The sequence below is a fragment of the Cavia porcellus genome, unplaced genomic scaffold (genome assembly GCF_034190915.1).
Source record: "Cavia porcellus strain 051 isolate PalLab524CR breed Dunkin Hartley unplaced genomic scaffold, mCavPor4.1 scaffold_23, whole genome shotgun sequence".
Lineage (NCBI taxonomy): Eukaryota > Metazoa > Chordata > Mammalia > Rodentia > Caviidae > Cavia > Cavia porcellus.
The window spans coordinates 52,424,311-52,452,153 of record NW_026947506.1 but is presented as its reverse complement, the minus strand read 5'-3'; the positions used below and the strand labels follow the sequence as shown (position 1 = coordinate 52,452,153).

The following is a 27,843-nucleotide window of genomic DNA, read 5'->3' as shown; positions in this document are numbered from 1 at the left end:
ACTGGCAAATAGGAACCACTTTGAGGTTTCTCTCCACTCCCCATTTTCCATTCCTAGGGGCGCAGTCTAGTCTAGGACTAGGAATCTTACAGTGTGCTGGACGAATGGCCACTGTGTTTGGCCCGGTTCCTTTAGGTGTGGTCGCTGGGGATGCCGTGGACCCTGAACCGATACAGACAGGTATACTGTGGGTGTCCCCAGTTGCTAAGGATTTTCAGTCTCACACATAATAAGGATTCAGAAATTTCATGCTGAAAAGAAGAAAAGAAACAAGTGATAATGAATCCATCTCAGAGAATTATAGTGAATGTGGATAGTGAATCTTACTTCATAACTTCCTCTAACACAGGCTTTTCCAGACACCTGTCTACAGGATGAGTGAGTGCACTACCAGCAGGAACACGGTGGTGGGGAAGACAGAGTAGTGGTCTAGATGCCCTGGTGCTGCTCTCCACCATGGTCACCATGCTACAGGAGAGCAATCTATGAAACCAACTGTGAGTCCAAATGGGTGAGCCCAAGTGTGTAGGAAAGGCAATTAAATGTTACACTTGGATGATATGTTCAATTCTAACACTCGTGCTCATCTTGGTGTCTGCAGGAATTACTTCCAGGGCCCCCATTGATAGCCAAGTCCTTAGATGCTGGGTCCAGGATGGTATAGTGTGTGTATGGAACCTCCCCAGATTCTCCCTCCCCAGCTCCTCATGAGGTTGAAATCGCCCCAGCGAGGGAGCTGATCACATCTTACCAGTTCCGGGGGCGCTCATTACCTGTAGGTCAAATGTCTGGACGGTGGCTTCTGTCTTGTTATAGATGAACCGACCTAGGAAAACTTCTTCTCCTTCACATCTTTTCATAAGACCCTGTAAGGAAACCAACAGGTAACAAGATTGTGATATGTAAATTTTCACTTAAAATAAATGGATGTCAGCTGGGCATGGTGGCTCATACCTGTAATCCCAGCACCTGGAAGGCTGAGGTGGGAGGATCGTTGCAAGTTCGAGACCAGCCTGGGCTACAAAGTGAGCTCAAGGCCAGCCTGAACTGCATAGCGAGACCCCATCTCAAAAAAAAAAAAAAAAATAATGGATGTTGAAGGGAGGGGAGGGGGTGGGGGGGGGAGGAAAGAGGCACCAAGATGCTTCATGCACAGGTGCAAATCCTCTGGGGTGAATGTGATCAATATGTATGTCTCAATAAGGGCCAGGGATTTAGCTCAGTGGCATAAGTGCCTGCCTGGCGAGCATGAGGTCATAGGTTCAATTCCTGGTACAAAAAAAAATTATATCAATAATAAAATTGGTACAATAATAAAAAAATTGTAACAAAATATAAATGGATATAGTTGTGGCTCACATGATACTGTGTGCCCACCAGGAGCCAGGGCTGTGCTAGAGCCAGGGCTGGCCAGTACACCACAAAGACATGAACTTTGGGGGTTAGTGAGACTGAGGACTGGTCATAGGACCAAGGGGACAGGTGATGTCTAGTCAGCTGGTTAACCAGGTGGATGATAACTAGCTAGCTGGGTAAGTAAGCAGACGGATGATAACAGAGACACGTAATAAATGGGTGCTAGGAAGATACAAGAAAAATAGATAATATATAGAGAGAAGATAGGTAGACAGTAAGTGACAGGAATGTGGAAAGAAAGATTATAGGGAAAGATAGGAAAAGATAGAAGAGACATAGGTGAGACTATTTACACTTTTGATGAAAAGACTGGGAATGTTTTAGTGTGAAAAATATAGTAAAACTGAGCAAATTAAATAAAAAAAGCAACTATTTTCCAAAACTTCAAAAATTACATTAAAAATAATATTCAAATATACCCTATGGCTCAACTAGGAACAATACTGTTCACATTCACCACAGAAGTGCTGAATATGATTGAAACAGAAAGAAGATAAAGCTCCTAGCTCCTTTGACATGGGAAGCATAGTTTAGCATGAGGCCCAGCAAGTCTGAGCTCAGGTGTTTAACCCCAGGAACTAAAAACCCAAGTCTACACAAAAACTTGCGGACAAATGTTCACAGCACCATCATTCATAATAGGCAGGAAGCTGGAAATAGCTACACAATAACTCCACCAAAGAACTCTACACAAATGAGCCTATGCAAAAATTGCACGCAAATGTACAAGCTAATCTATTCATAACAGAAAAACAAACACAGCTACTAACGCTTGCTCCAGTATGGGTGAATTTGGAAAATATGACACTAACTGAAAAGATCTGTCCATGCATAGCAGGCCACACGTGATGATTTTATTTATATAAAACATGCAGAACAAGGGCCAGGGATGTAGCTCAGCGGCATAAGCACCTGTCTGATAAGCGCGAGGTCGTGAGTTCGATCCCCAGTGCCCAAAAAAAAAAAAAAAAAAAAAAAAAAAGTGCAGAACGGGGTAATATTTGTGGAGCCAAAGTAGATTGGGGGTTGCTAGCTGCTGGGGTGCAATGGGCGAATAAGAGTGACGGCTAAGGGGCTTGGGGTTCTTTTTGTGCTAGACATTAAAAGTTCTAAAACTGGGGGCTGGGGATTTAGCTCAGCAGCATAAGTGCCTGCCTTGCAAGCGTGCAGTAGTGAGTTCGATCCCCGGTACTGATAAAAAATTCTCAAACTGATGGTGGGATAAATGCACAGAGCCCTGAACAGTGCGCTTCATGTGGGTGAGAGAATGCTACATAAATTCTCTCCGTAGCCTGGTTTTGGAAAAAGCTACCACGGTATTAGGAATATGGGGGGGGGGGGCACGGAAGGGAACTCATCTTCATTGCCACTGAGGGCGTCTCCACCAACACTGAAGCAATAATGGTGAAAGCAAATACGCAGGCAAATATTAAACGTGCAGCTAAAGCTGTCTCTGGAGGAAGTGCTGGGACAATGGGGACAGAGGGACAGGAGACAGGATCCTCTGTTCCATTAAAACCTCAAGGAATATTGAGCATTTGTGTTGTGTGTATAAAACTTTGACAAAAGCAAACAATAAAATTAAATGCCAGAAGCCCCGCCATCTAACCCTTTCACTATGTAGATGACAGCAAAGGCCAAGAAAGCAAGTAGCCATGTGGTGGAGGACTAGGAGGGCCCAGCTCCCAGCACTGGCCACCACCTGTCACCACCCCTCTGAGTGCCCGACTCAGACAGTGTCTCACATGGACAGAAAACTCCTTGGGTGCACTGGAGATGTTTCCCGATGGTGACACCTTCTCTGAGATGTGCTCCATGGTGACAGACATTGGGATGATCTTCCGGGCAAGCCTGATTAGGATATGGCCCTGGGAACCCGGAAAGGCCCAGCACTTTCCAGGGTGGACATCTGGCTGGAAAGAAAAGACTGAATGAATCTCTCGCGTGATTTTGCAAATCCACTGTCAGAACACTAGTCAGCTAATCACTACTGCTGGCAGGGCTGTCTGTGCCTACAAGATACAGGCAGTATTCTGGAACCATTACGACACAGGAAGTGTGTCCATGATAACCCTAGCTTTGATCTGCCAGAGTGCTTTGTGCCTCTGTCAGCTGGAGACCTTTATCCTGTGAGCACTGCTTTCCTTCATGGCTTGAAGCGGACCCCGAGCTGCTAGGTGCAGCTGGAGGATATGTGTGGTGGTGAGGCTGTTGGTGCTGCTGAGGACCATGATGGTAATGGTGATGGTAATGACGATGGTGATGGTGGTGGTGATGGTGACAGTCATGGCGGTGATCATAGCCTCGGCGGAAGTGATGGTAGAGGGAGTGATGAGATGGTTGTGATAATGGTGGTGGTGGTGGTGCTGATTATGCTGGGTGGTGGTAACCATGGTGATGGCGATGGCAATAGAGAGGATGGTTCTGGTGGTGTGTGAGCTGACAATGATGGTGGAGGAAAAGCAAGCCCTTCCATTTTCCAGGTCTAAACTATGAGTACAACCTGATACAGGAGTGTGGGTTTGTCCCTATGGTGACTTCTAAATTCATACCAATTTCACATTCATCAACGTTAGTTAAGAAGTGTTCTACTGTTGTGTTTCCCACTTCCTTTGGCACTGAACCCAAAGGTTCTGTTGAAATCTTATCTGGAAATTGTTCTTGCTATAATTGGCTTAATGAAACCGTATGTCCTGAGTAGCACTTAACACAGTACTGGCTCTTAAAGGAACAGCACTTCCAGTGTCTGCAGAATGACTGAAGTTTTGAGTCTATAAGGGAGGACACAGAAGCAGTGTAAATGGAAGGTGTGGGATGTGTATGTTCTGAGAAACAGATCTTTAAAGAGTAAGTAATGATAGAATAACCAATCACCGTTTACTGGTCATCAAATAAGAAATAATCCACATGGTGTAATGACTACAAAAATACAAGAGTATTTCATATTTGGATGCTCTTATAGTACCTGCATTTTAAGCATTAATATTTTCTGATAGATAATAATGAAACCATAAAATAGACATGAGTTAATTTCATTCTTTACCTGAAGAATGATATCTGGAGGCATTTCATGATTCAGGAACCCTATCCCATGCCAATAGAGTTTTGTCTTATTATTTATGTAACTTTCCGAGGTTTCAGATTCAACAATGGAGGCCCCTACAATATAAAACACTTTTTAAAATTTAAAAAACACACACAGCTCAATATATATCAATTGGGTTTTAATGCTGTCTTTGGAAAAATTATTGCTTGGAAAATTATAAACGAGGCAAAATTCATAGTCGCGGAATCAGAGGGAAAAGATGACTATTCATTTCCACAGAAATTCTGTCATATTGAGCAGGTCTTGTGGGCCTTGCACAATTTTACCAAATTTCATAAATCGATATTGTGATAAAAATTCGAATTCTGCAACAATTAATTTGGAGCTGGAAATAGTATACAGATTATTATCAAAAAATACATATGGTACTCTATATTTTCACAGCTCATGTGATAAAGAAGATTTCCTGCATCCCTGTTCACTTAAAAACAGACAGTGAACCAAATGTCATGAATGACCTACAAGTTACATTGATAACAACTTACTGAACTATGATTTTAATCAAATAAATATAAAATATATTTATAATTAATATCCCTTCAGATTATTTTAGAAAGAAAATGTGTTTTATACCCCAGTAGTAACCACTTCCTCAAATTTCATTTGAGTAATGCAATATAATATTAAAAGCATATGTACTTGACCAAAATTTGATTTCCAGAACTTTCTGTAAGATTGCCTGAAATAGTAAATCTGAACACAGGCTTGCTAAAAATTTAGTCTTTAGGCTCTCCTGTAAATTTAATGTTAGATAAATAAAGACTAACTTTTTAGTAATAGTCCAGTCTCATGCAATAATTAGGACATAGTATCCTAGGAAAATTATTTGCTATTCATCTAAAATTCAAATTTAATGAAGCATTCTTTCTTTTACACAATACCTCTATGAAACATACTTATTTTTCGAGACTGGTATTATCTGCTTACCCAGTTAAAACTCCTGCTCAATTGATTGGACAGGAAATAATTTTTCACATACTAATGTGGAGACATAACCCCCATGGAAGCTTGTCCCGAAATACTGCATTATGAGGCTTTTATTTTATTTTTTGTCTTTTTGAGACAGGGTCTCACTATGCAGTTCAGGCGGGCCTTGAGCTCACTTTGTCGCCCAGACTGGTCTCAAACTTGCAACAATCCTCCTGCCTTAGCCTCCCGAGCACTGGGATTACAGGCATGAGCCACCACGCCCAGCTTCATTATGAAGTTTTTAAATACTTTAAACATATTAACTTTTTTATTCATTCAGTTTTGTTAAATCGACTTTTTAAATAATTCAGACATCTAACTCATCAAAAGTGTACTGCAACTTTAGAATAGTTAATTAGCCCCCAAAGAAGCCCATAGCAATGAACAGTTCCCTACATTTCCCAAAATCCCCTGCTTTGGGCCTAGGCAATCACAGTGCTGCCTCCACAAATCCATCTGCACTGGATGTTCCTTCCTCATAGTGGCGGCCATTTTGAACATGGCTGCCCATCTAGGGAATAGGTTGTTTCCTGTGGTTGTAGTTAGGGCTAACCCTAACTGCTAGTTACTTCCCTAACCTAAGAGTTTCATTTTTTTTTCCCACAAGGAAGATTTTAACTATATATTCATCTTCCCTAATAAATGTAAATTTCCCATCAGAGATGGTTAAGGTGCAAGATTTACAGCCCAAGCTCTTAAGGCTTACTTTTAAATGGAAAATATTGAGAACATTACTTGATTCTTAAAATGACTTTTTACATGAGGCCTTAAAGACTGCTGTTTAGTCATGAATAATACATTTAGTTCACTCTGACGCGTAGGCCTTCGAGTCTGTGATTGGTATATAAGATTTTATACCTTCCCCAGGCTCTGGCTGTCACCTTAGCCTCCTTAGGGTTCTTTCAGACATTTGCTAAATTGCAGTGTGTGCACCAAGAGTCACCTTTGGAAAGCACTCGAGGACAACCACTTCTAATTTGTTCCTTGTTATTGAGACTTACTACTTTTCTCCCTCCAAGATTACCAGAAAGATAAAGAAATTTAAGGAAGTATGAGTCTCGATGTGCAGTTCAGGTTGTTCTTGAGCTCACTTTGTAGCCCAGGCTGGGCTCAAACTTACAACGATCCTCCTGCCTCAGCCTCTCGAGTGCTAGGATGACAGGTGAGCGCCATCCTTTCCTTTCCATACTCATCTTTTTGCGTTTTCTATACAAACTCACCAGCCGACTTCAGGGCATAATCAGCCATCTGCACCTGGTCCTCTCTCAACCTTTTAAGCACGTAATGCACCAGCTGGAACATTTCCTGTACCAATGGCAAGCACAGTTTTCTGTCAATCTCTACCAACCCTTGCGTTTTGACAGCTCACAAAGCAAAGGCCTAGACTTCCCCTAATCTGCAAACTAATGGGGACTGAGGCCTTCCGAGCAGATTTCTAAGCCAGGTTCAGGGGCTCTCCAGGCCTTATGAGGTCCCTCCGAAGCCCTGGCCATGGCACCCCTCGCTCCCTGCAGTTTTGCTGTGTGTTTAACTAGAGCAACCTCCAGTTATTTGAGAAACTTGGCAGCATATGAAACCACAGGACTGCTTATCTCTGCAGTTTTTCATCTGCTCGAATTATCCAGGGACTCTGCAGGGTGCGAGCTTCCCAAGTGGGGTGACGAGTGTGAGCTGTCAGGGAACAGCGACCAGGTAGAGGCAGGCCTTGAGGGCCATGGGTGGTCAGTGTGAGATTTCTGTGCATTTTGGCCTGCAGACCTGCGCAGGGTGCAGGGTCGCCGTGATGGTGGCTGCACGAGGGAGGGGTGAAGTCGTGCTCACTGCTTGGTTTTTTCTTTCTTTCTTTTTTTTGCCATTGACAGTTAAACCCAGGGCCTTTGTCCTGTGCTACATCCCCATAAATTCTGAGACAGGGTCTCGCTGATTTGGTAAGTTGCCCAGGCTGGCCTCAAGCTTGTCACCCTCCAGCCGCAGCCTCCCAGAGTGCTGGGATTAGAGGTGTGCGCCCCTACACGGCATTTAGCTCAAGGATTTTTCTCACTGTTTTGCCTGACCCAGGTGCCCGTGAGCCCCAAGGCACTTGATGTGAAGGGGATGGGTGATTAGGAACCCCTAGCAATCTCAGGGGTAGATAGATACTTGGAGGTTCGCAGTGGTCTTTGTCTTTGATTTTTACCGGGCAGTGAAGCAGAACCGGGGTTTACTGGGTGGGGAGGAGATGTCACTGTGACAGCCTGGCTTTTGTGACCAACATTGATCAGCCTGCCCTGCTCAAGGGACAAGAGCTTGCTTAAGTCATGGCCCAGTGTCAGGGGCACCAAGAGCTCCCACCGACGGGGACCAGCACCCAGGAGCACTGTGCCTAGCACCCACGCCTGCCGCCCCCCAGCCCGCCTTGCCTCGTCTGGCACCTCGGCGTTGTCCTGGTCCCGTGTGACATCCCTGAGGCCACTGTCCCTGGGGCCACTGCCCCCCTCAGCAAACGTGCCGTCCTGCATGTCCCTAAGCAGTGCCTTCAGCGTGGCAATCTGCTCCGTCAGAACCAGTATCTCTCGGAAATTGTTCTCCAGGGTCTGGCTCTCCTTCCTGCATGCAGACAAGCTCGAGGTCAGCGGGCCCAGTGGGGGGACTCTGCTCTGTCCACTGGGAGCCGGGGCTGCGCTCCACTCTCCCTCCTGGAGGGCGGCTGGGTGCTGTGGAAGGGACCTATTCTCTGGGGAGGAGCAGGGTTCTGTGGGTGTCAAGCGTCACAGGTCACCAGGTCCACAGGTGACACCTTCAGTGGTGGCCCAGTGCCTGGCTAGCTCTGCCCTCCTTGTCGCTCTGCTGGGTGACCTCACATCTGTGGGTCTTAAGTTCTGAATGTCACACTTCCCCTAATGGGGACAGCTTGCATTCCAAGTGCAACACAGGACACTGGCCTGGTGTTGAGGGAAAGACTCTGGGCCCAGCCGGGGACCAGCTAACTTTTTAGGGCATTACATTCTACATGCGCGAGATTTCACCTTCCAAAAATTCAGTGTACTACTCTGTGGGTTAAGAATTACTGATAGAGAGCATAAGAAAATGTTAAACAGGCAGGCATTTCCCTGTGTTGAAAAAAAATAAGCCCTACTTGTCTAGCTTCTCCCCGTAAGTTGTAAAACAGTATATCTTTAAAGCCGAGAAAACATAAACATTTCAAAGAAATCAACACTATTAAATTTCAGTGTGATCTAATAGTTTTTATTTCATGTAAAAAGCCAGTAATGAAATAGGATCATATTTGTGATGGTGTGTCCTAGACCACTCTGAAAATGAAATACATTTTGGAGTGATTTTGATAGCTTCATAACTCCATTAGTACATGGATAGACTCTATTGTATTTAAACTTTGGCCCAAAAATGGTTATTTCACATTTCTTTATGATCATGGTTAATACTGAGAGTAAATCGAATGTGTATTTCCTTAAAGAATAATCCCTAGGAGTAGAAATATATAAAAGGGCCAGTAACTTCCTAAAGTAATAAAACTATTATTATTTTGATTAAAAAGTATATGTGCTTACTCTAAAGAAAAAAAAATCACCATTGGGGGCGCATGCCTGTAATCCCAGCACTCAGGAGGCTGAAGCAGGAGGATTGTTGCAAGTTTGAGACCAGCCTGGGCTATAAAGTGAGCTATGAAGTGAGCGCAAGGCCAGTCTGACCTGCATAGCGAGACCCTGTCTCAAAAAAAGGAGGAGGAGGAGGAGGAGGAGGAGGAGGAGGAGGAGGAGGAAGAAAACCACCAGTTGTGGTGTATACCTGTATTTATAGCACTCTGGGAGGCTGAGGCAGGAGGATGCCAAGTTCAAGCCCAGCCTGGGCTTGGTTAAGTGATTTAGCAATATCCTGTCTCAAAATAAAAAATAAGGAAGAACTGGGGATGTGGGTTAGTGTGGAAATCTTAGGTTCACTCAGTACCACAAAAAGAGGAGGAAAAAAATGAAGATACACAGATGTTGGTGGCCAACAGGAAATGCCTGGGGAAAGTGCCCTTGCCTGTGTGTAAAGGTGAGGCCCGAGGAGTAACATGGAGAACAGATTTCAGTTTTAAATTCTACAAAATCCTCCCAGCCTGTGGGACCCACCCGAGGGCGGCAGGAATCTCACTCACTTGAGAAGTTCTAGCTGTTCCCTGGGCTTGCGAAATCTGGCCTGGAGAGAAAGACAGAGATCAGTCACTCTGAATCCTGCCTGTCCTTGAGGGCCTCCTCCTCCTCGTAGGTCACCCCTGGACCCTGGCTGGACACTGGAGAAGGTGGCTGGGCCCGGCAGTGCACCCCTTGCTGGCAGTTTCCTTGGCCTGGCGTCCAGTGCTCACCAGAGCACCCGGCGCTCTGCCGGGAGACAAGGTTTCCTGCTTCTGGGGTCAGGAGGGGTGATAGTACAGAGCCAGAGGGCTGGAGGGAAGGCGGGCATCCAGGTGGTCTCCGGGAACAGCAGGGACACTGGAGGAGAGGCTGAGCCCTGTTCTAGGGCAGAGCTGGACTCCTAGCACTATCAGGAGGCAGTGGGCTTCAGCCCCAGCTGACAAAGGCTCCTGTTTGCACAGGTGGCCGCTGAGCCAGGGAGGGGGCAGAAAGGAGCTGAAAAAGTCACTCTTCTGGACACACCGGATGGATGTTACCTCTGCGGAGGTGTCACTAAGCAGACAGGACCCAGGACATGGGTGTGGGTGGTGGGGAGCCAGCACTGCAAGTAGGGAGTGGCCTAGCTGTGCTTCCCACCTTCGGGGTCCCTGCCCCTTGGACCCTCCGCTGGGTGTCAGCCTGCCTCCTGCTCCCAACTTCCTGAAGCCCTGTACCCCGTCCCCTCAGCCTGCCATCAGCCTTGCATGTGGTCATGCGTGGTCACACACTTGCATATGCACACACCACACACTTGTATGCTCTTGCACACACCCACATGCTCTCACACACATGTATCCCCCCCCCAACACACACACACAGATTTAGCACCTGCTCTGACATCTAGAGTCAGTGTTATTACTGGGAGCAAAGGGGAGCAGAGGGGTCCTGAGTATGTGGGACCCCAAACAGAGCGGACAGAGGTCAGAGGAGAGGAGAGAGAACAGGATGTCATCCCCTGGCCCCAGGACCCCAGGATTGGTGGTCAGCAACGCCCACAGGGGACTGGCCCAGACATGTCCACTTCCAACCTGGGTCACTGCCATCTACCTGGCTGGGTGCAGGAGAGGGTGCTGGTCAGGGCGCAGGAACACCAAGGAGGCACAGGCTGGGTCTGAGTCAGGCCAGCGCTTGCCTTGAGCCACCAGCCCCAAATCCCTCCTGTGTGCGGAGGGCACCCAGGCGCTAGCACTCTTCCCTCACGGGACACTGCTTACATTTCTGGAGCACAAGAGAGAACCTGGAGCATCTATGTGGGTTCCTGGGGCTGCACGTGGGGGGCCTGGAAACACCACACGCTGCCCTCAGCTCTGCAGGCCAGAAGTTGGGGGCCGAGGGGTCCACGGTGACCCTGCCTTCTGAAGGCCCCGGGAGATGGCAGTTCTCTGCCTGGCTTCCTTGATACATAGCTGGTCCCTTATCTCTGCTTCTTCCTCTCACTCCTCATTTTCTTCTGTGAGGACTCCTGCCTTTGGTTTAGGATTTGCCTGGTCATCTCAGGATGCTTAATTGCATCTGCAAAGGTCACATCCCCAGGTCCTTGGAGTCAGGATGCAGCTTGGGAAGGTCACCTTTCAATTCTCCACGGTGACACTGGCTCGGGGGAGCCGCTTGGGGGCAGTGTTGCCTCCTGTGTTTGAGCTCCTCCTTCCGGAGTCCGGTTAACCTGGAAAGTTCCCTCCTCTGGTTAATCCGCTTTTCTCTTGCAAAGAATCTGCGGTGGGCAGCTTACTACGCTCAGATACAGTGCTGAGAACACAGGTGTGTGATGATGGCATCAGAATGCAACGCAGCGGGGGACAGAGGACAAATTGTTTTGCTTTTTTTTTGTCTTCAGCTGAGCAACTTAATTTCTTGTGCTGTCCTCAACTCTTCCCCGTGACAGAGATGTGGATTTGGGAGCTTAGGCTGCTGGATACAGACTCTATTTTCTCCTGTTGTAGTTTCAGTTGGAGTGAGCTGCTTGTCAGTAAGGGCAGAGTTTCCAGTCTATTTCTTTTTTCTGTTGTGGCTTTGAAAGAATGGTATTTGAAAACATTCCTGGATTTGGTGATACATGAATTTGGAAGTTCTTTGAATAGTAAAAATTTCTGTTTGGTATTCGAACTCAGAACCTCGCACTTGGCAGGCAGACGCCATGGCACGGAGCTATATCACTGGCCCATCTGTAATTTTAAAACATTTTTATTTCAGGAACTGGGGATTTAGCTTGGCGGCATAAGCGCCTACCTTGCAAGCACTCAGTCGTGAGTTCGATCGTGGGTACTGATATTAAAAAAATTTTATTTTGCATCCCAAAGTATTTCTGGCTTGTTCTACTATAGAAATCATCCATCCATCTATCTATCTGTCCCTCTGTTCATCCATCCATCCATCTACCTATCCACCCACCTGCCCATCTATCTAGAGGACAAAGAGAGGTAAGTGAAGAAAAAAAAATGAGCATTGGAGAAGTGAGAATGTTAAATGCATGGGACTGGAACATACATGTGCTTTAAATTCTGAGATGCCATTAGCTATGAGCTGTGAATTTGTTTCTGAGCATTACAGCAACCAGTTTGGGTGGGGAAGAAGGGTGAGGAATGTTCTAACTTCATAGCATCCACACTGCAAAACAAAAGAAAAATGGCCGGTGGGAGGCTGAGGCAGGAGGATCCTTGTGAGATCAAGGCCAGTCTTGGCTACAAAGTGAGTGCAAGGCCAGCTTGAACTGCATTGTGAGACCCTGTCTGAAAAAGACCAAAAACAAAAACAAAAGAAGTAAAAAAGAAAAGAAAAAAGACACCAAAGTATCACAGAGATGCAAGACTGAGGATGTAGCTCAAGAATAGTGCACACGCCTAGCAGGCCTAAGGCTCTGGTTAGAGGAAGAGGAAGAAGAGAGGAGGAGGGAGAGGGGAGGGGAAAAGGGGAGAGAGAGGAGAAGGAAAGGCTTGCAGAAGCTGCTCTGTGTCAGGTAGGTCACAGTCCCTCAGGGACACTGCAACTGGTGAGTCAGTATTGATCTAGGAGCCCCTTTGCACGCAGCCCCTTGGGCTGTCAGCTCCGGACAGGCCCAGTCCTCCTGAGCATCAGACACCAGTGCACCAGGCCATGCAGCCTCCCGGGATACAAAGCGTTCCCCAGACGCTGCAGATGGACCAGGTTACTGGCCCTGTCTGTGCTCTCCTGCGAGGCCAGCAGGTACAGCAGGGCTTTGTCAAATCCTCCTGAGGGAGGACCGAGCTGAGGGGAGCAGCTGGGTGCAGCCACAGCCACAGCTCCTTCCACCTCCTTAAATAATGTCCACAGTGGCACCATATTTCATTCCTTGGAACCTTGTCCCTTGGCACCAGGAATTGAGCTGGGACAAATTTGGCAACCAGGCTCTTAAAAAATTTTCTCAAGCACACTCCTGAAGACATCTGATTTTCATCCGTGTAAGTCACAATACTTGCTGTACCCCCCAAAATGACATTTATCCTTAATATGGGGTTTCTGGTATAAACCAGTTAAACGCAGAGCCAGCCATGTGCATCGTGGCCTTGACCTGCTCCTGGTGATGTTGTGTCTGCGGTTGCACCAGGGTTTGTCCTCAGCAAATGGCAGGGAGCAGATGGCAGGCACGGGCGTAGTGAGCTCCGGGCGTGCATTTCCGCTTGCAGCTGGGCAACCTGAACTGCTGGCCTCAATGCCCCCACCTAGCTGCTAGGCTACCGATGAACTTGGTGATGCTTTCATTAAATGGTCTTTGTGAGGAGAAAGGGTGTATGGGGTTTCTTATTTTCCTGTTCTCCGTGGTGGGAGATGGAGAGGAATATCTAACTTGGAGAAAAGCTTATCAAGTCCTTAAGTTCAATATAAAAAGATCCTCTAAAAATCACAACTTCTTTATCCTTCTTCTAGTACATGGGTCCTAAGTAAACAGTCAAGGATGAGTGAATGGATTTAGCCACAAGGATGGTTATAATAATACAAAAGATTAAAGACGAATTAAATTGTTCAGGAAGAAGTATTTATGGGGTATGTAATTATAGTTATGGAATAACTACAATTGAGGAAGTCCTGTCATAAACCGATATATAAAGCAAGGGATCTACCGTTAGGTAAATGAACAAATATAATCCACAGGCAGCATCCACTGCACGTGGCTTGGGCTCTGGGAAGGTCCTGCACAGAGCTGTAAGGCATGATGGGTCCCTGGTGTTCCTGACAGAGCTCTTCGTCTGTGCAAAAACTAGAGTCACAGTGGTAAGACAGGCCCATAGCTCAACCTCAGTCTCACAAAGAAAACCATCCCAAGGCACAGCCTCTGGCATCTTTGAAAGGAAAAAACCATCCCAGAGTCTGCTGATCGATCTGAAATTAAGAGATGGAAGAGGATGATTCTTGAATTTGGGTAGAGAACAATAAAATCATTCATTCACTCATTTTTTTATTCATGTAGCTACTTACTGAGTGTCCCTGCACTTGGGGACGATTTTAGGATCTGAGCCAGCTCACTACCCATTTTATTTTAGTAGGGGGGAAGATGACAGGAAGAGTCACAGTAAACCAGTGAGCATCTGAGGTAAGAAGACAGAGGTGACATGTGGGAGTCCCTGTCTCCAGACATCATCACAAGGGGTCTCAGCAGGCCCAGGCCGCTCTGGAGAAGGATTTGAGCTGGGCTGAGTGTCTGAGCAGGCCCGCCTTGCTGAGATCTAGGGTGGAACATGTGGGCAGAGGGCTTGCCCGTGCCCAGGCTCTGATAAGAACTGCCAGAAATCCATGTGCATAATGGGGTATTCGAGGGCAGCAGAGGGAGGGAGAAAGGGAGGTAATGGTGGGGCTGGGAAATTGGAAAGGGTCAGATCTGAAAATCCAGGGAGGAGTCGATGGTGTAGCTCAAGTCTGAGGCCACAGAGACGGAGAATTATTCTTCCTTGAGGGAGCGCATAAGACTTCCAGCTGAACAGATGAGGCCCACTCAAACTGTGGGGCCCAATGTCCTTTATTTAAAGTCTATTGATTTAAAGGTTAATCATATCGAAAAGGTTAATCAGGCCGGGCAAGGTGGTGTCCTCCTGCATTCTCACTGGGAAGACTGAGAAAGGATCACCATGAGTTCAAGGCCAGCCTTGGCTACCCTGTCTCTCATAAGAAAAAAAAAAAAAAATTGGGGGGCTGGAGATTTAGCTCAGCGGCATAAGCACCTGCCTTGCAAGCAGGCAGTTGTGAGTTTGATCCCCGTTACTGATGAAAAGGAAAAAGACGAAAAAAAAAATTTTAAACCAACATCTACAATGGTACTTAACCAAACATCTAGGCACCATGGCTTAGCCAAGCTGACACAGCCATTACCATGAGGGGTGGATGACAGCCAGCCAGGCAGGAATCAGAGCTACCACTGTCCACCCAGCATGCTGGTCTCTGTCTTCCTGGGGATGGCCTGCCTGTCAGGCCCCAGCTGCCAAGGGTCTGGGTCCTGGTCTTTGATGCGTGGACCCTAGCGGTATAGGGGTCATCTCACGATTACCTCCCCTGTGGGCGTCTTCTCCGGGACCTGGGGGTCCTGGATTCTCAGTATAAGGCACACTAAGCTGGGTCTTCAAGACTTGGAGTAATTCCAGGCATCAACCTATGGCCTCCAGAGGCGTGCTCTCCAGTGGCCTGGGCTGCCGATGGGGACACAGATGTGCAGCCTCCTTGTGGCAAGATGCACAGGAATGAAAGAATTGCAGGTGGGCTGGGACACATAGGAAAAAGGCGTGAGGCAGGTTCCTGGTCAGCCAGGTCCCAGGTCATCCACTGGGCGAATGGAACTGCTGCATGCTAAAGGCCGGTCCCTCTGTCTGTCCCTTCTTCTCACACAGCAATGATGACTCGGCTGCCGGCACTCTGTTCCCTTCTTCCCTTGAGCTTTTGAGATCTGTGCATAGATGAGATTCACTATGCAACCAGGGGAAGGGACGTGGGGTTCGATGGACCAGAAGGACAACGTTCAATGGCCAGTCTCGGGGGAAGCCTACCAGGCCAGAGAGGAGCATTGTACAGACCGGGATGTCAGGAAGGGGGTCAAGGAAGACAACTCCTCATCCCTCCTGTGCTGCAGCTTTGTGTGGGGAGCCTGCACAGGTTAGAGGCCTTGGAGAATGGTTAGGGCTTCTTATCTGTAACAGCTCCTCAAAGAACTCCATCTCCTGTGCCAATTCTGTTAGATATTCTCATACAAAGCAAAGATCACACACAGGAAGCTGGATTCACCTTGTGGCATCTTAAACTTTAAACGAACAAGAGAGGCAGGGATAGCTTAATAAAAGGTTACCTGGTAATGATACAGCCTTGTACCATATTCTGCAAACATAGCATATAATTGTTCGTATTTCTGAGGCATCGCTGTTTCTTTAAGCCACTGATGATTTCGGTGTCCTGTCAAAGAAACGAGAACAACTCTGATTAAAGAGCATATTTGGAAAGCTTTATAAATCTTTACCTGTGTTAATAGTGACTCTGTAAGGATGGAGGAGTAAGACAGATCCTTCCCAGTCCCTGGGAGATAACGCTGCAGGTCTCTGGAAAGAGCAGAGCAGAAAACCACAGACAGGATCCCTTATTTTGGCATCTGAAACTCGGCTGGGCAGCAGATTTGAGGTGATGGAAGAAAGAATCAGTAAATTGAAACACAGGACTACTGATATTTTTAAATCTGAGGAGCAGAGAGAAAAAATAAATGAAAGCGCACAGAGCGTCAGAGAGCCGTGGAAGACCACGCCGAGGCCCACGAGGGGCACGGTGGCAGTACCTGGTGGAGGGAGGAGAGAGAAAGGGACAAAGAACACTGGAAACAATGCAGTTTAAACTTTCTGAATTTGGTGAAAAGCTCAAATCTATAAGAAACCCAATAAACTCCCAATGGAACAAAGATACCCATATTCATATTGTACCATGTTATAATCATACACAAATGACCGAGAAACATGAACACAGTAAAGAGGAAATGCTTTGTCATGAACAAAGGACTCTCAGTCATCCTGTCCTTTATACTTTCAACAGAAACCTCAATAGCCAGAAAGCAATGGGATGACGTATTTAAAGCGCTGGAAGAAAAAAAAAATGAAATTGACAATTGAAAGTACCAAAAGAGAAAACAAAGAATTTTATTCCAGCAAAACTAACTTTCTAGGACCAAGGATTTAGCTCAGCAGTGTAAATGCCTGCCTGGCAAGCACAAGGTCGTGAGTTAGATCTCCAGTACCAAAAACAAAACAACAAAAACAAAAACTGACCTTCCAAAGGAACAAAAGAATATTAAGATATTTCCAAATAAACACAACCTGAGAGAGTCATTACCACTAGACTTGCTTTATAAACAAACGTTAAAGGAAGGTCGTCAGGCTGAAGTAAAGGTATCCAAAAGATTAACTCAATGCTCTAAAAAAGTAAGTTCTCCAACTGAAGAAACAATATAACTAAGCAGAAAACCAGGTATTATTGTATTTTTAATTGCTAACTCCTTTTTTTTACTTCCTATATGATTCAAAAGACAAATACACAAAAATAATTATAAATGTATGTTAATGAGTATGCAATATGTAATGGTGTAATTACTGACAAAAATATAAAAGGGGCAGAGATGTAGAGGAGCTTAGTGTCTTACTAGTGTGGTTTAGATCTAGAAGGCCCCTCCACAGGTCTCACGTGTTGAGAAGTGCGTCTTTTGGGAGGAGACTGGGTGTGGCCTCATCAGCTGATTAATCCCAAGAAGTTCAGCGCTGACTGTGCTGCAAGGTGAGGCCTGGTTAGAGGCGTCACTGGGGGCGGGGCCTGGAAGAGTCCATCTCCCTCCCTGACTCCTCCCTCTGTCGCTGCTTCCGGGGGCCCCATGAGGTGAGCACCTCTCTTCTGCCAGGCCCTTCCACCGGGCCATTTTAGCCTTGGAGTCAGTTGGCCAGGGGCTGAAAATGGGAATCAAAATAAATTTTCTTTCAGTTGTGGGTATTAGGCATTTCGTCCCAGTGACAAGAAAGTGACTAAGACACAGCTTAAAACTAAGCTGGTATCAAGTCAAACTTTTTTTATAAGCTGAAGATGTCACTTACAGGTTCCGTGGAACCAGAAAGGAAAAAAGGCAATTAAAAGGGCAACAAATCAGTTAAGCACAAAAGGAGGTAGTGGTGGTGGAAATAAACACCAAAAAGTACAAGATAGGAAGAATATGGGGAAGCAGCAGAAGTAGACTCTCTTTAAAAGTAATTAAATGCAATTGGGCTTATTCTCTCAAACAAAAAGAGGAGACCGGCAGAGTAGACTAAACACATGATTTGACTATGTGCTGCTTATGAAAGGCTCCCTGTAGAACTCAGACTGAAAACTTTAAGAAATTAAATAAAAACTATATAAATAGACTGCGAGGCATGATGGTGCATATTGGGAATTCTAGCACTCTGAGAGTCTGAGGCAGGGGCATAATAAGTTTGCTCTTAGCTTGGGCAACTCAGAAACTTAGGAAGAGCACATCTCAAAATTTAAAAGCAAGCACTGCAGTGTCGCTCAAAGTGAAGGTCCTAGGTTTAAACCCCAGTATTGAAAAAAAATCTAAGAAACAATTGAATAATCCACATTTATGAGCTAGAAGACTTCTTTTTGTTAAGATGACAAGAAAGAGCACAGATTCAAAGGAATTCCAATCAAAATCACAACCATGCGATGCTATGGTAATAACAGACACATGGACCAATGGGGTAGAATTAGAAGCCCAGAGTTCAGACAACTCTGGCCAACTGAACTTTTGGCAAGGCTGTCAGGACTGTTTGAAGGCTCCTGTGGGGGAAATCATCTTTTGAGCAAATGGTGCTCGGACAACTGGATATCCATACTCAGAACCAGAACAAATCGAGCCCTTACCTTGCACCTGGCAAAAAAAAAAAAAAAAGAACTGAAAATAGATCAGTGACCTAAGACTACTAACAGAGGAGATTTAGCTCAGTGGCATATGCACCTGCCTGGCAAATGCAAGGTTGTGGGTTTGATCCCCGGTACAAAAAAAAAAAAAAGACTACAGGCAGAGAATTGTATGACTTTATAATAGATTCTTTCACAGAGCATCCATGAAATGATACACTTTTGTGTATCAAGGACATTAAGAGAAAACGGGAAAAACCATGTCCAGAGTGAAACAAAATAGTTTTGAATTATGTGTCTGAGAAGCCTCTTACAATTCAACAGCAAAGGAACAAACAACACAGTCAAACAGTGAGTGAGAGAAATAGTAGCTGTGTCCCCTAGGAGTGGGGGCAAAGGAGCCGTGAGCTTGTAAAATGTTGTCTGCACCATTAGTGCTGCCGAACCAGAGAGGTGGGGAAGCTGCTGATGGCAACACACAGTAGTACAGCTACCCGGACCTGGCTTGGCAGTTTCCTCCTGGAACTGCTACTGCGTTAGTGCTCAGGAGGACCAAAGGCAGGAATTCCAGCAAATACTGGCACGCGTGCCTTTAGCGCTGCTTTCCACAAAACCAAAAAGAGGGAATGTGGGTCCACATGTCCATCGGTGGATAAATACAGGACCAAAATCCAGTGTTCACACCTTAGAATATCCCTCAGCCAAAAAACAAATGAATGTACAACGCGGATCAATCTTTGAAACCCGAAGCCAGGCCAAACCAAGCAGACAAGGCAGGCCACGTGGTGTGAGATCCCGGATGGGTACGAGAAGGGAGACAGGGTGCACTCTGGGGCCTGCCAGGTCCAAGGAGCCTGCCTCCTCTGGCAGTGATGAAAACTGTCGTGGAACCCTGGAGAGGAAATGGTTCCATGGCTCTGTGAGCAGGCTGAACACTGCTGATGATGGGCTGGGAAAGGTGTGTTTTATAGGGTGTGAGTTTCAACTTGGTGAAGAAAGAAGCAGAGTCCTGTTTACTTCCACTGAGATCGTGTGTCGCTCCCTCCAGGGGTGTCCCCGAAGGACCTGGCACATTTGTTGCCAGCTCAACACTAGGAAACACAAAGTAGCAGTTTACATCCTGCTGAATGACACAAATGTGTAACGTCTATACAGAGTTTTATGAGTTCATGTTTGTGATCTATAACACATACATGCACCATGGGGAGCTGGTGTGCGTACACCCCACATCTCGCTTCTCTTTACTTACCCTTCCCCCTGCTTCTCTCTCCCTTAGATCCCCTCTCCATCTGAAAAATCTGTTTCCTACTGTCTCTTCTACTTTGCTCTTCAAGTTAATAAATGTGCTTAAAAAATGCCACTAGGAATCAGGAAATGATTCCCCAGGGTCCATCGGTAGTAGCTTGGACCCTTGAGGGGTGGTGCCAGTGGGAGGAATTCAGATCCTTGGAGTACACCTTGGAATGGGACATCAGAGCCCCAGGCTCCTGCTGTCTCTCCCTTTCCCTTCCACAGCCACACTCCCACCATGATACACCTTCACAAGCTCCAAATTAAGGGACCAATGACTGCAAACTGAAACTTCTTAACACGTGTAAGCTGATTATCTCAGGTATTTCGTCACAGTAATGTAAAACTGACACACAGGTGCCAGAATGAGAAACATCTTGAACACAAGCAGTTCTGCTGCCTGAGCTGTGTGCTCTGACCAAGCCCTGGGGCAGAGGCTGGGAAAGGCAGGCTAGTATCACCACCCACTGGCCTGGGTACCACGATGAGGATGTTTCGGCCACAGGGATGTCAGAGCAGCGGAGGCAGTGAGGTGGGAAAGGCCAAGGAATGTACCAATTCCAAGGTCAACAGAGATGGACAAACCATGGCCAGGAAACAGAACGAGTTGAGAGGTGTGTGGTTTTGCTAGAAACTGGAGTGCCCAGGGTGTGCTTCGGTGGGTGCTGAGCCAGGACAGTTCCAAGGACCCTGCTTTTCCTTAGAACTCCCTACCTCAAATTTATTTCTTTTTTATCAGTACCAGGGATCAAACTCACAACTGCCTGCTTGCAAGGCAGGCGCTTATGCTGCTGAGCTAAATCCCCAGCCCTCTACCTCAAATTTGAAAATGTATTTAAGAGACGTTTTCCTTGTGCCAGGCATCGTGATACTGGCTCAGTGAGAAAGTACGAGCTTCACGGGAAGGGGTAATTTTTTTGGGATCTGTGTCATTGGTAACACATTTAAATCATATCACTTCAAAACCCTATCACTGACCCTGTTATTTTCTGTGGTACTGACAAATAGGAACCATTCCATTGAGCTCTCTCACATCACACAAACATAGCTTTAAGAAGCATTGTTGATCAGACTTACCAATAAGTAGGAAAGTCGATAGAAATATTATACTTAGGGTAATCTTCCACAACGACTGAGTTAACCTAAAAAGAATAGCCAACAAAAAAGTATTTAACCAAGTAATCCATTACTATTAACCTTTAACTTGGACTTTAAGCCACCCACTACATGCAAGCCTACAGGTCTATTTATTCTTATTTTTTCTTGCAGGAAAAAAGATCCTGATTTTATTTTTTAATTCTTATTGTTGTGAGTTTGTGTTTGCAGAATGTAATGAAGCCCTGATGCTTCAGAAAGTGACCTGAGGAATGGGATGTGTTCAAAACAAGGGGAGCATTTTGAGGTGGGTTTGTAGCATTGTGCCTTTCCCTGAAATACATTCTTGAATTTAAACACATACCACATTTCTGAATCATCCCTTGTATGTCAAAGGAAGTACTTTCTTGAAATAATCACCCTTCAAATATTATTGAGCATATGCAGGTGGCAGAAGTTAAGTTATTCTGAGATTAGTGATGGCCTCCCTGGGGGCCCACATATGAAAATTATCATATTTACCAAAGGTTAATTCAAGTTTTTTTAAAACTCAAAATCCTAGCTGTCAGGCTCTGGTCTGCAAAACAAAACTCATTCTGTGCCTTCAGGGAGCCTGTGGGTTTTGCCGGGGAAGCAGGCTTGCTTTATTACTGCAGTTTTCAAATGCCATGCTTAGGGCAGCAGGGAGTCTGTAGTCGTCCTCTAATTTTTTTTTTCTATTTTTTATGGGTACCAGGGATCAAACTCGTGACTGTGCACTTGCAAGGCAGGTACTTATGCCACTGAGCTAAATCTCCAGCCCCTGTCCTCTAATTTTTGTGACAGCTTTATTTCTTGGCACATGCTTCACTGTTGCTCCCGGGATGGTCACCTCAGTATTTCCAGAGTTTGTTTTCCTAGCAGGCAGCATATTTGGTCCATCCAAGAGGACAGGGCTTGCCTGTCGTCTTGGCCCAGACCTGCCAGAGGAAAGGGTACTAGAGGAAGTGCAGCTAGTCACTTGAAATGTGTGTGCCCCGTCAGGCTCTGGGTCCACGGCCACCGCAGGGTGTCACAGATGTTTCTCTGTGTCTTGAGTCCTAAGGTCACCGTGGAGCTCTGTGCGCCCCTTGACACTAGTCAGCCAGTCTTATGGTGGAAAAAGCAGTCATCCATAGCACACAGCTCCCCTTTCCCCGTACTGATCCCCACCCATCTGACTACTGCTGGCACAGTGGGTCAGTCTGCCTGGGATGTTCTTTTCCAGACACACAGGGCCCAATGACACGCAGGACAGAATACGCGAGACCTCACGGAAACCAGCCCGCAGTCACATACCCATTGGCATCAGGGTTGCGGTATGCTGGTGATAAGAGGGGCATGCTGGTGCTGCTGCTGGGGGCTTCTGAGCAACTTGGGAAGGGCCGTGCACCCTGCCTCAGCTTCCCTTTCCTGCTCACTGCCCGACCCAGGCAGCCAGGAGCTCACGGGATGCCGGGTGCCATCCTCTCGCCCTTTCCTGGCTGACGGGAAACTCAGAGCTAGGCACACTGCTTTGCTTTCCGTCTCCTTGCTTCTCGGGGGTTCTCCTTCAAGGGGGAAGGCCCAGCACATTCTGAAGAGGCGGGGGGGGGGTTCCTTTGTTACATCACCTCTGTGACACCCCATGATGGCAGGCAGCCACCACGCCCAGCCAGTGGTGCCACATGCCACCTTTCTGCACCCCAGGGTTAACCCTGCTATTTACCAGCCAGGTCCCTATGCTGGGGCACAGCTGGACACCAGAAATCCAGTGGAAAAGACTGGCATATCCCCCTTCTCACACCGCTCCTTCCCCCCGCAAGTGACTGCCACCAGAAGGACTGAAGTACTTCATCCAGTCTTGTGTATTTTAAATCCATATGTTCCATAATATATTGTTCATGCTTTAAGATTTATAATCTGAGGTTTGAGGTCTAAGGTCTGAGGCACTGACGTCTGAACCCAGGGCTTCTGCACTGAGCTACATCCCCAGCCTTTTTTCACTTTTTATTTTGAAGCAAGATCTTGCTAAGCTGCTAAGTTGCCCAGGATGGGCTCAAACTTGTCCCTTCTGCTTCAGCCTCCCCAGAAGGCTAAGGCTGAGGCAGAAATCCTGACCTGACTGCAGCCATTTTGTTGTCTGTCACCAAACTGAGCTAGATTGTATGATTTGTCACCCAGCTGAAATTTCTGTGACTGTGCTGTTGACAGTCAGTGATAACCCTGTTGTGTACATCACAAAAGATCCTGGCCTTCAATAGAAGCTTATCTTCTTCTCAGAACTCCTGTTCAACTTATCAAAACGAAAGCTTTCTGCAAGCCTCACCTCAGACACTGTTAGTGTCCACAAAGTGTCCTTTCTTCTCCTGAGCTCCTAGCTACTGTTGATTCAACTTTTCACGCAGCAGGATTATAGATGTGTGTCATCATGCCCAGCTAATGATATCTGTCTTGAGATACATCAAGCCAATCACTAGTTTTACCTGCTCCATAGTTTATTACATATGCATCTTAATTCATTTACCCATTTTCCCACAGATGTACGCTTACATTTTTTCTCTTTCCATCAATACCAATCGTGCTCTGTGCTTGCTCTTGTACGGACATCATGGGTTTTTTCGGGCATGCACCTCGAAATGGGGTTTCCAGGTGGAAGAGTAAGCCACTTTGCTCGGGGTATAGCATTCTGGAGTGACAGCTATTTTGCTTTCAGCATTTACTGGATTCTTACTTACCTCTGTTTTAAAATATGAAACTTTGGAGTGGTAAGCAGCAGGTTGGCAGGAGAGGAGACCCCTGTTTAGGTCCCCCTCCATAACACCACAGAGACACAGCCTCTGTGGAGACCTGGGGTGTAGGTGACAGGCAGGAGACTCCAGGGGAGGCCCAGGCTGGGCAGTGCCTTTCTGAGAAGCCAGGCACAGGCCAGCAGGCAGGAGATCTGGCCATGGTCCCACCTGAAGACCCAGAGAGACCCCTTTCTCCCCTGGACCTGCAGCAACTACTGTACGTGAGCACCCTACCTGGGAGGAGTCCTACCTGCTATCCCTGGGGTCCAGGCCCGCTGACCTCAGTCCCCGATATGAACACCATAATGACCTGTGAGCTAGCGGTAGCCCCTCCCAAGCACAGTCTGGGAATATTTCCACAGGGGCCATGAGGAAACATGCCTGTCCAACAGCTGGGGCAGGTATGATAGCCACTCATCTGCAGTCTCTAAACAACTCAGTGACCCAGCTCAGGAGTCCTTAGCCATGATCTGGGAGCCATCCAGGCCACCCAGATGTCCAGAGAGAGACGTGGCCGTCATGTTCCAGAGGCAGGGCCAGTAAGCTTGATCTCATGGAAGATGCTGACACAAAGCTGTGACTCTGCTCCAGTCCCTCTCTGCTGAGGTGTGACAGCAGTCACGTCCGCCAGGGATGGACTCCCACTATGAGATGGAACCTTCTGTACACCCAGAGGGCCACTTGTTGTCCTCAGTTTCAGCCTTGGAGCCGAAAGCAGTTCCATAGCTTGGTTTCAGTTCTCTCAGGCATGGCTCAAGGACTGTCCTGGCTACTGAGGGACCTGTCCAGTGAACCAGCATAATCCTTCCCTCCGAGACACCCAGCAGAGACACCCTCCGAGACATCCATCCATGCACCAAGGAGACCTGCTATCTGCAGGCTCGAATATGGACCTTGAGGTGAATCCAATATCCCAAGGCCCATCCTAATTGCCATGGTTCAGAGGCCTAGAGACCAGGCAAACCTGAGCCCCTTGTAACGGCTGACAATTGAAGACCCATGAAAATCATCTTATTTGACTCTAACCTGCTTGGCTGCAATACTATATATATTTCCCTCAAGCTGAGGACCCAGCGGTATAAAATCTTTACCAGCTGAAATCAATCTGAAAAGATTGGCAAAGGTGCTTGCTATTTCTAAGTTACAGATAACTATTTAAGCCTACATGGGTGATAAAGAAACAGGGAATCAGGTTACCATCAAAAGAAACTAATAAAGCTCTAGTAACTGGCCTCAAAAGAATAGAGATCTTAAAATTAGCTAATGAAGAATTCAGAATAATAATTGTAAAGAAGCTCAGCGAAATGCAAGAGGACATGCGCAGATAAGTAAACAAAACCAGGAAATGATGCATTAGCAAAGTAAGTTTAAAAGTAGATACAGATATAAAAGAACCAATCAAAATCCTTGAGCAAAAGAATACAATGACAGGCTGAAAAATGCCGTAGATGGACTCAGTGATACAGAAAAAACGATGAACTGAAAAGCAGGTCATTGAAAGTTGGTCATGTAGAGTGGGGAGGAAGAATTAAAAAGAGCAAAGAGAGCATTTGGGGCCTCTGAGACACCATACTGTATGAGCAGGTGCATGACGAAAGTTGCAAAGGAAAGGAGAACAAGGTGAGGAAAGGTTCAATAAAAAACCCCAGTCCTGGCAGTTGTACAAACATCGAGATTCATGAAACTTGAATATTGCCAAGTAAGATCAACTCAAAGGCAATTACTCAGAGACATGTCATAATCAAATTACCAAAACTCAGACAAACAGGCAATTTCGAAAGCAACAAGTTACTTGGCAGATATGATGGACTATCATCAAATTAGAGCAGACTTTTCAGCAGAAATAGTGCACACTAGGGTAAAATGAGATAATATACTCAAAGTAGCAAGAGAAAAAAAAATTTGAACAAAACAAAACTGGCACCCAAGAATATTGCCTGGAAAAACTGTCTTTTAGAAATAGATGAGATAAACACATTCTGAGACAAATAAAAGCTGAAGATGTCATCACCATTGTAAGACCTGCCTTACAGGAACCACAAGAGGGAGTATTCAGGGTAAGATAAGATAGCTAAGTTACAACATGAGAATTGTAAAGCTAACACATAAATGTAGAAGGTAAATGCATAAATTCAGAGTACAGCAATACTGTAAGTATGGTGGTAAACCACTTTTAACTGGAGTATAAAAGTTACAAGAAAAAAAGGCTAAAATGATAGTGACAATAATTCATTAATGTACACATAATGCAAAAAGATCAAACAGGAGTAAATTAAATAGAGACTAAGAAAACAATATAAAATATTAAAAAACTAAAATTTTTTTAGAGATGAAGCTGACAAATTTTAGCAAGTCTAAGAAAAAAGGAAAAAACTGAATAGATCAGAAACTTAAAAGAAGATATTATAGTATTACAAAATTTAAAGATCATAACAGACTACTATGGATAATTCTATGACAAAAATTGGAGGGATAACCTAGAAGAAATTGATAAATGCCTACAAAGATACAAATGAATAATAAATAAATAGGAAATTTACAGGTCAGTAATGAGCAAGGAGACTAATTCAGTAATAAAAAAATCTTTCATAACAAAAAGTCCAAGATCTGATGCCTTCCATGGTGACTTCTATTAAACAGGTAAAGAACAATTCCACTTCTCAAACTCTTCTGAAATACTGCAGAAGAAACATTTCCAAACTCATTTCTAAGACCAATATTACCCTTATACTAAAGTCAGATAAGGGACAACAAGAAAAAAAATTGCAGATCAATAACTGATGAACATGAATGCAAAAATTATCAATAAAATGATAGCAAAAAAATTCAGTATCACATTCAAAGGATCATAGATCATGATCAAGTGGGATTTGTCCCTGGAATACAAGGATGGTTCATTATACACAAATCAATAAATTTGGTACACTGTAGTAACAGAAAGACAAAAAACACTATCATCTCAATAGATTTAGAAAAAGCACTTGACAAAATTCCATCCTTTCATGATAAAAATTCCCAACCTATTTAAAGCTTCTAGGTTGACTTTACAACCAATATTGTGCTCAGTGATGAAAAGCTGTAACTTTTTTGGAAGAAAACAAGGGTTCCCACTGTTGCTACTTCTATTTAACCTAATAGCCAGAGCAATTAGACAAGAAAAATAAGTAAAAATCAAGTTGGAAAGAAAGCAAATTGTCTCTGGTATGACATGATCTTATACATAGAAACCTTAAATATTACACCAAAACAACTGTAAAACAATTTAGTAAAGTTTCAGACACAAAACTAATACACAAGCATAGGTAGTATTCTCTATACTAACAATGAACTGTCTAAAAAAGAAGTAAGAAAATAATTCATTTTTTTTTTTTTTGTCTTTTTCCTTTTTATCAGTACCGGGGATCGAACTCACGACTGCCTGCTTGCAAGACAGGTGTTTATGCCACTGAGCTAAATCTCCAGCCCCCAGCCAAACAGTCTTAAGCAGAGAGAGCAGACCTGGGGGTACCACACTGCCTGACTGTGAAGGATACTAAGGTTTGGGGTATGGCTCAGGGCAGAGCTCCTGCCTCGCATGTGCAAGCCCCCCAGTTGATCCCTGCACCACAAAAGAAAAAATCCAAAAGCCCAGATAACTTAAGTATTACTGTAGTCAGTTTTTTGACCTTGAGACGCATTATCTGACAGGTAGGACTTGAAGGAGGAGAGATTTAATTTGGTTCACAGTTTCAAGGAATCTAGTCCGTGGTCAGCTGGCCCCAAGGCAGCAGCCTCATGGTGGAAGTGCATGCTGGAACAAAGCTGCTTGGTTTTGGGAAGCAGGGCAGGGGAACAGTGCCAGAGAGGAAGAAGTGAGGGACCCGCCACAGACCCCAGGGCCATGGTTCCCTGACCCAGCCAGACGGCCAGCAGTCAGCTTTACTGATATGCTAGGTGTTTCATAATCCAACAAAGCCAGGTTAAGTTTGAAGCTGTGGCTTCAAAGCTTGGGTCCCGTGTTGCTTGAGGACATGTAAAGCATGTGAGCCTGCTGTCCAGGGCAGGCGCGGACTGGGATCCGTTTATGTAACCCATGACTTAGCTGCAGCAAACCACGCATGTGCTGGTTAGGCCCAACAGAGAGGAATGTAAATAGGGATGAGGGCCCACATAAGCCATGAATGGT

At 45.7% G+C, this 27,843-nt stretch overlaps 1 protein-coding gene across 1 annotated transcript; it reads right to left on the bottom strand.

Moving 5' to 3' along the window:
* Positions 1–22,462, bottom strand: Sun3 (Sad1 and UNC84 domain containing 3). Its single transcript, XM_063233687.1, has 10 exons — positions 22,207–22,462; positions 20,872–20,936; positions 15,929–16,032; positions 9,630–9,670; positions 7,891–8,077; positions 6,712–6,796; positions 4,460–4,575; positions 3,162–3,329; positions 774–866; positions 1–251 (listed from the first exon to the last, which is right to left on the bottom strand). The coding sequence occupies exons 1-10, from the start codon at positions 22,248–22,250 to the stop codon at positions 132–134; spliced, it is 1,023 nt and encodes a 340-aa protein (XP_063089757.1). The 5' UTR covers positions 22,251–22,462; the 3' UTR covers positions 1–131.
* Between the last annotated feature and the right edge of the window lie 5,381 nt (positions 22,463–27,843).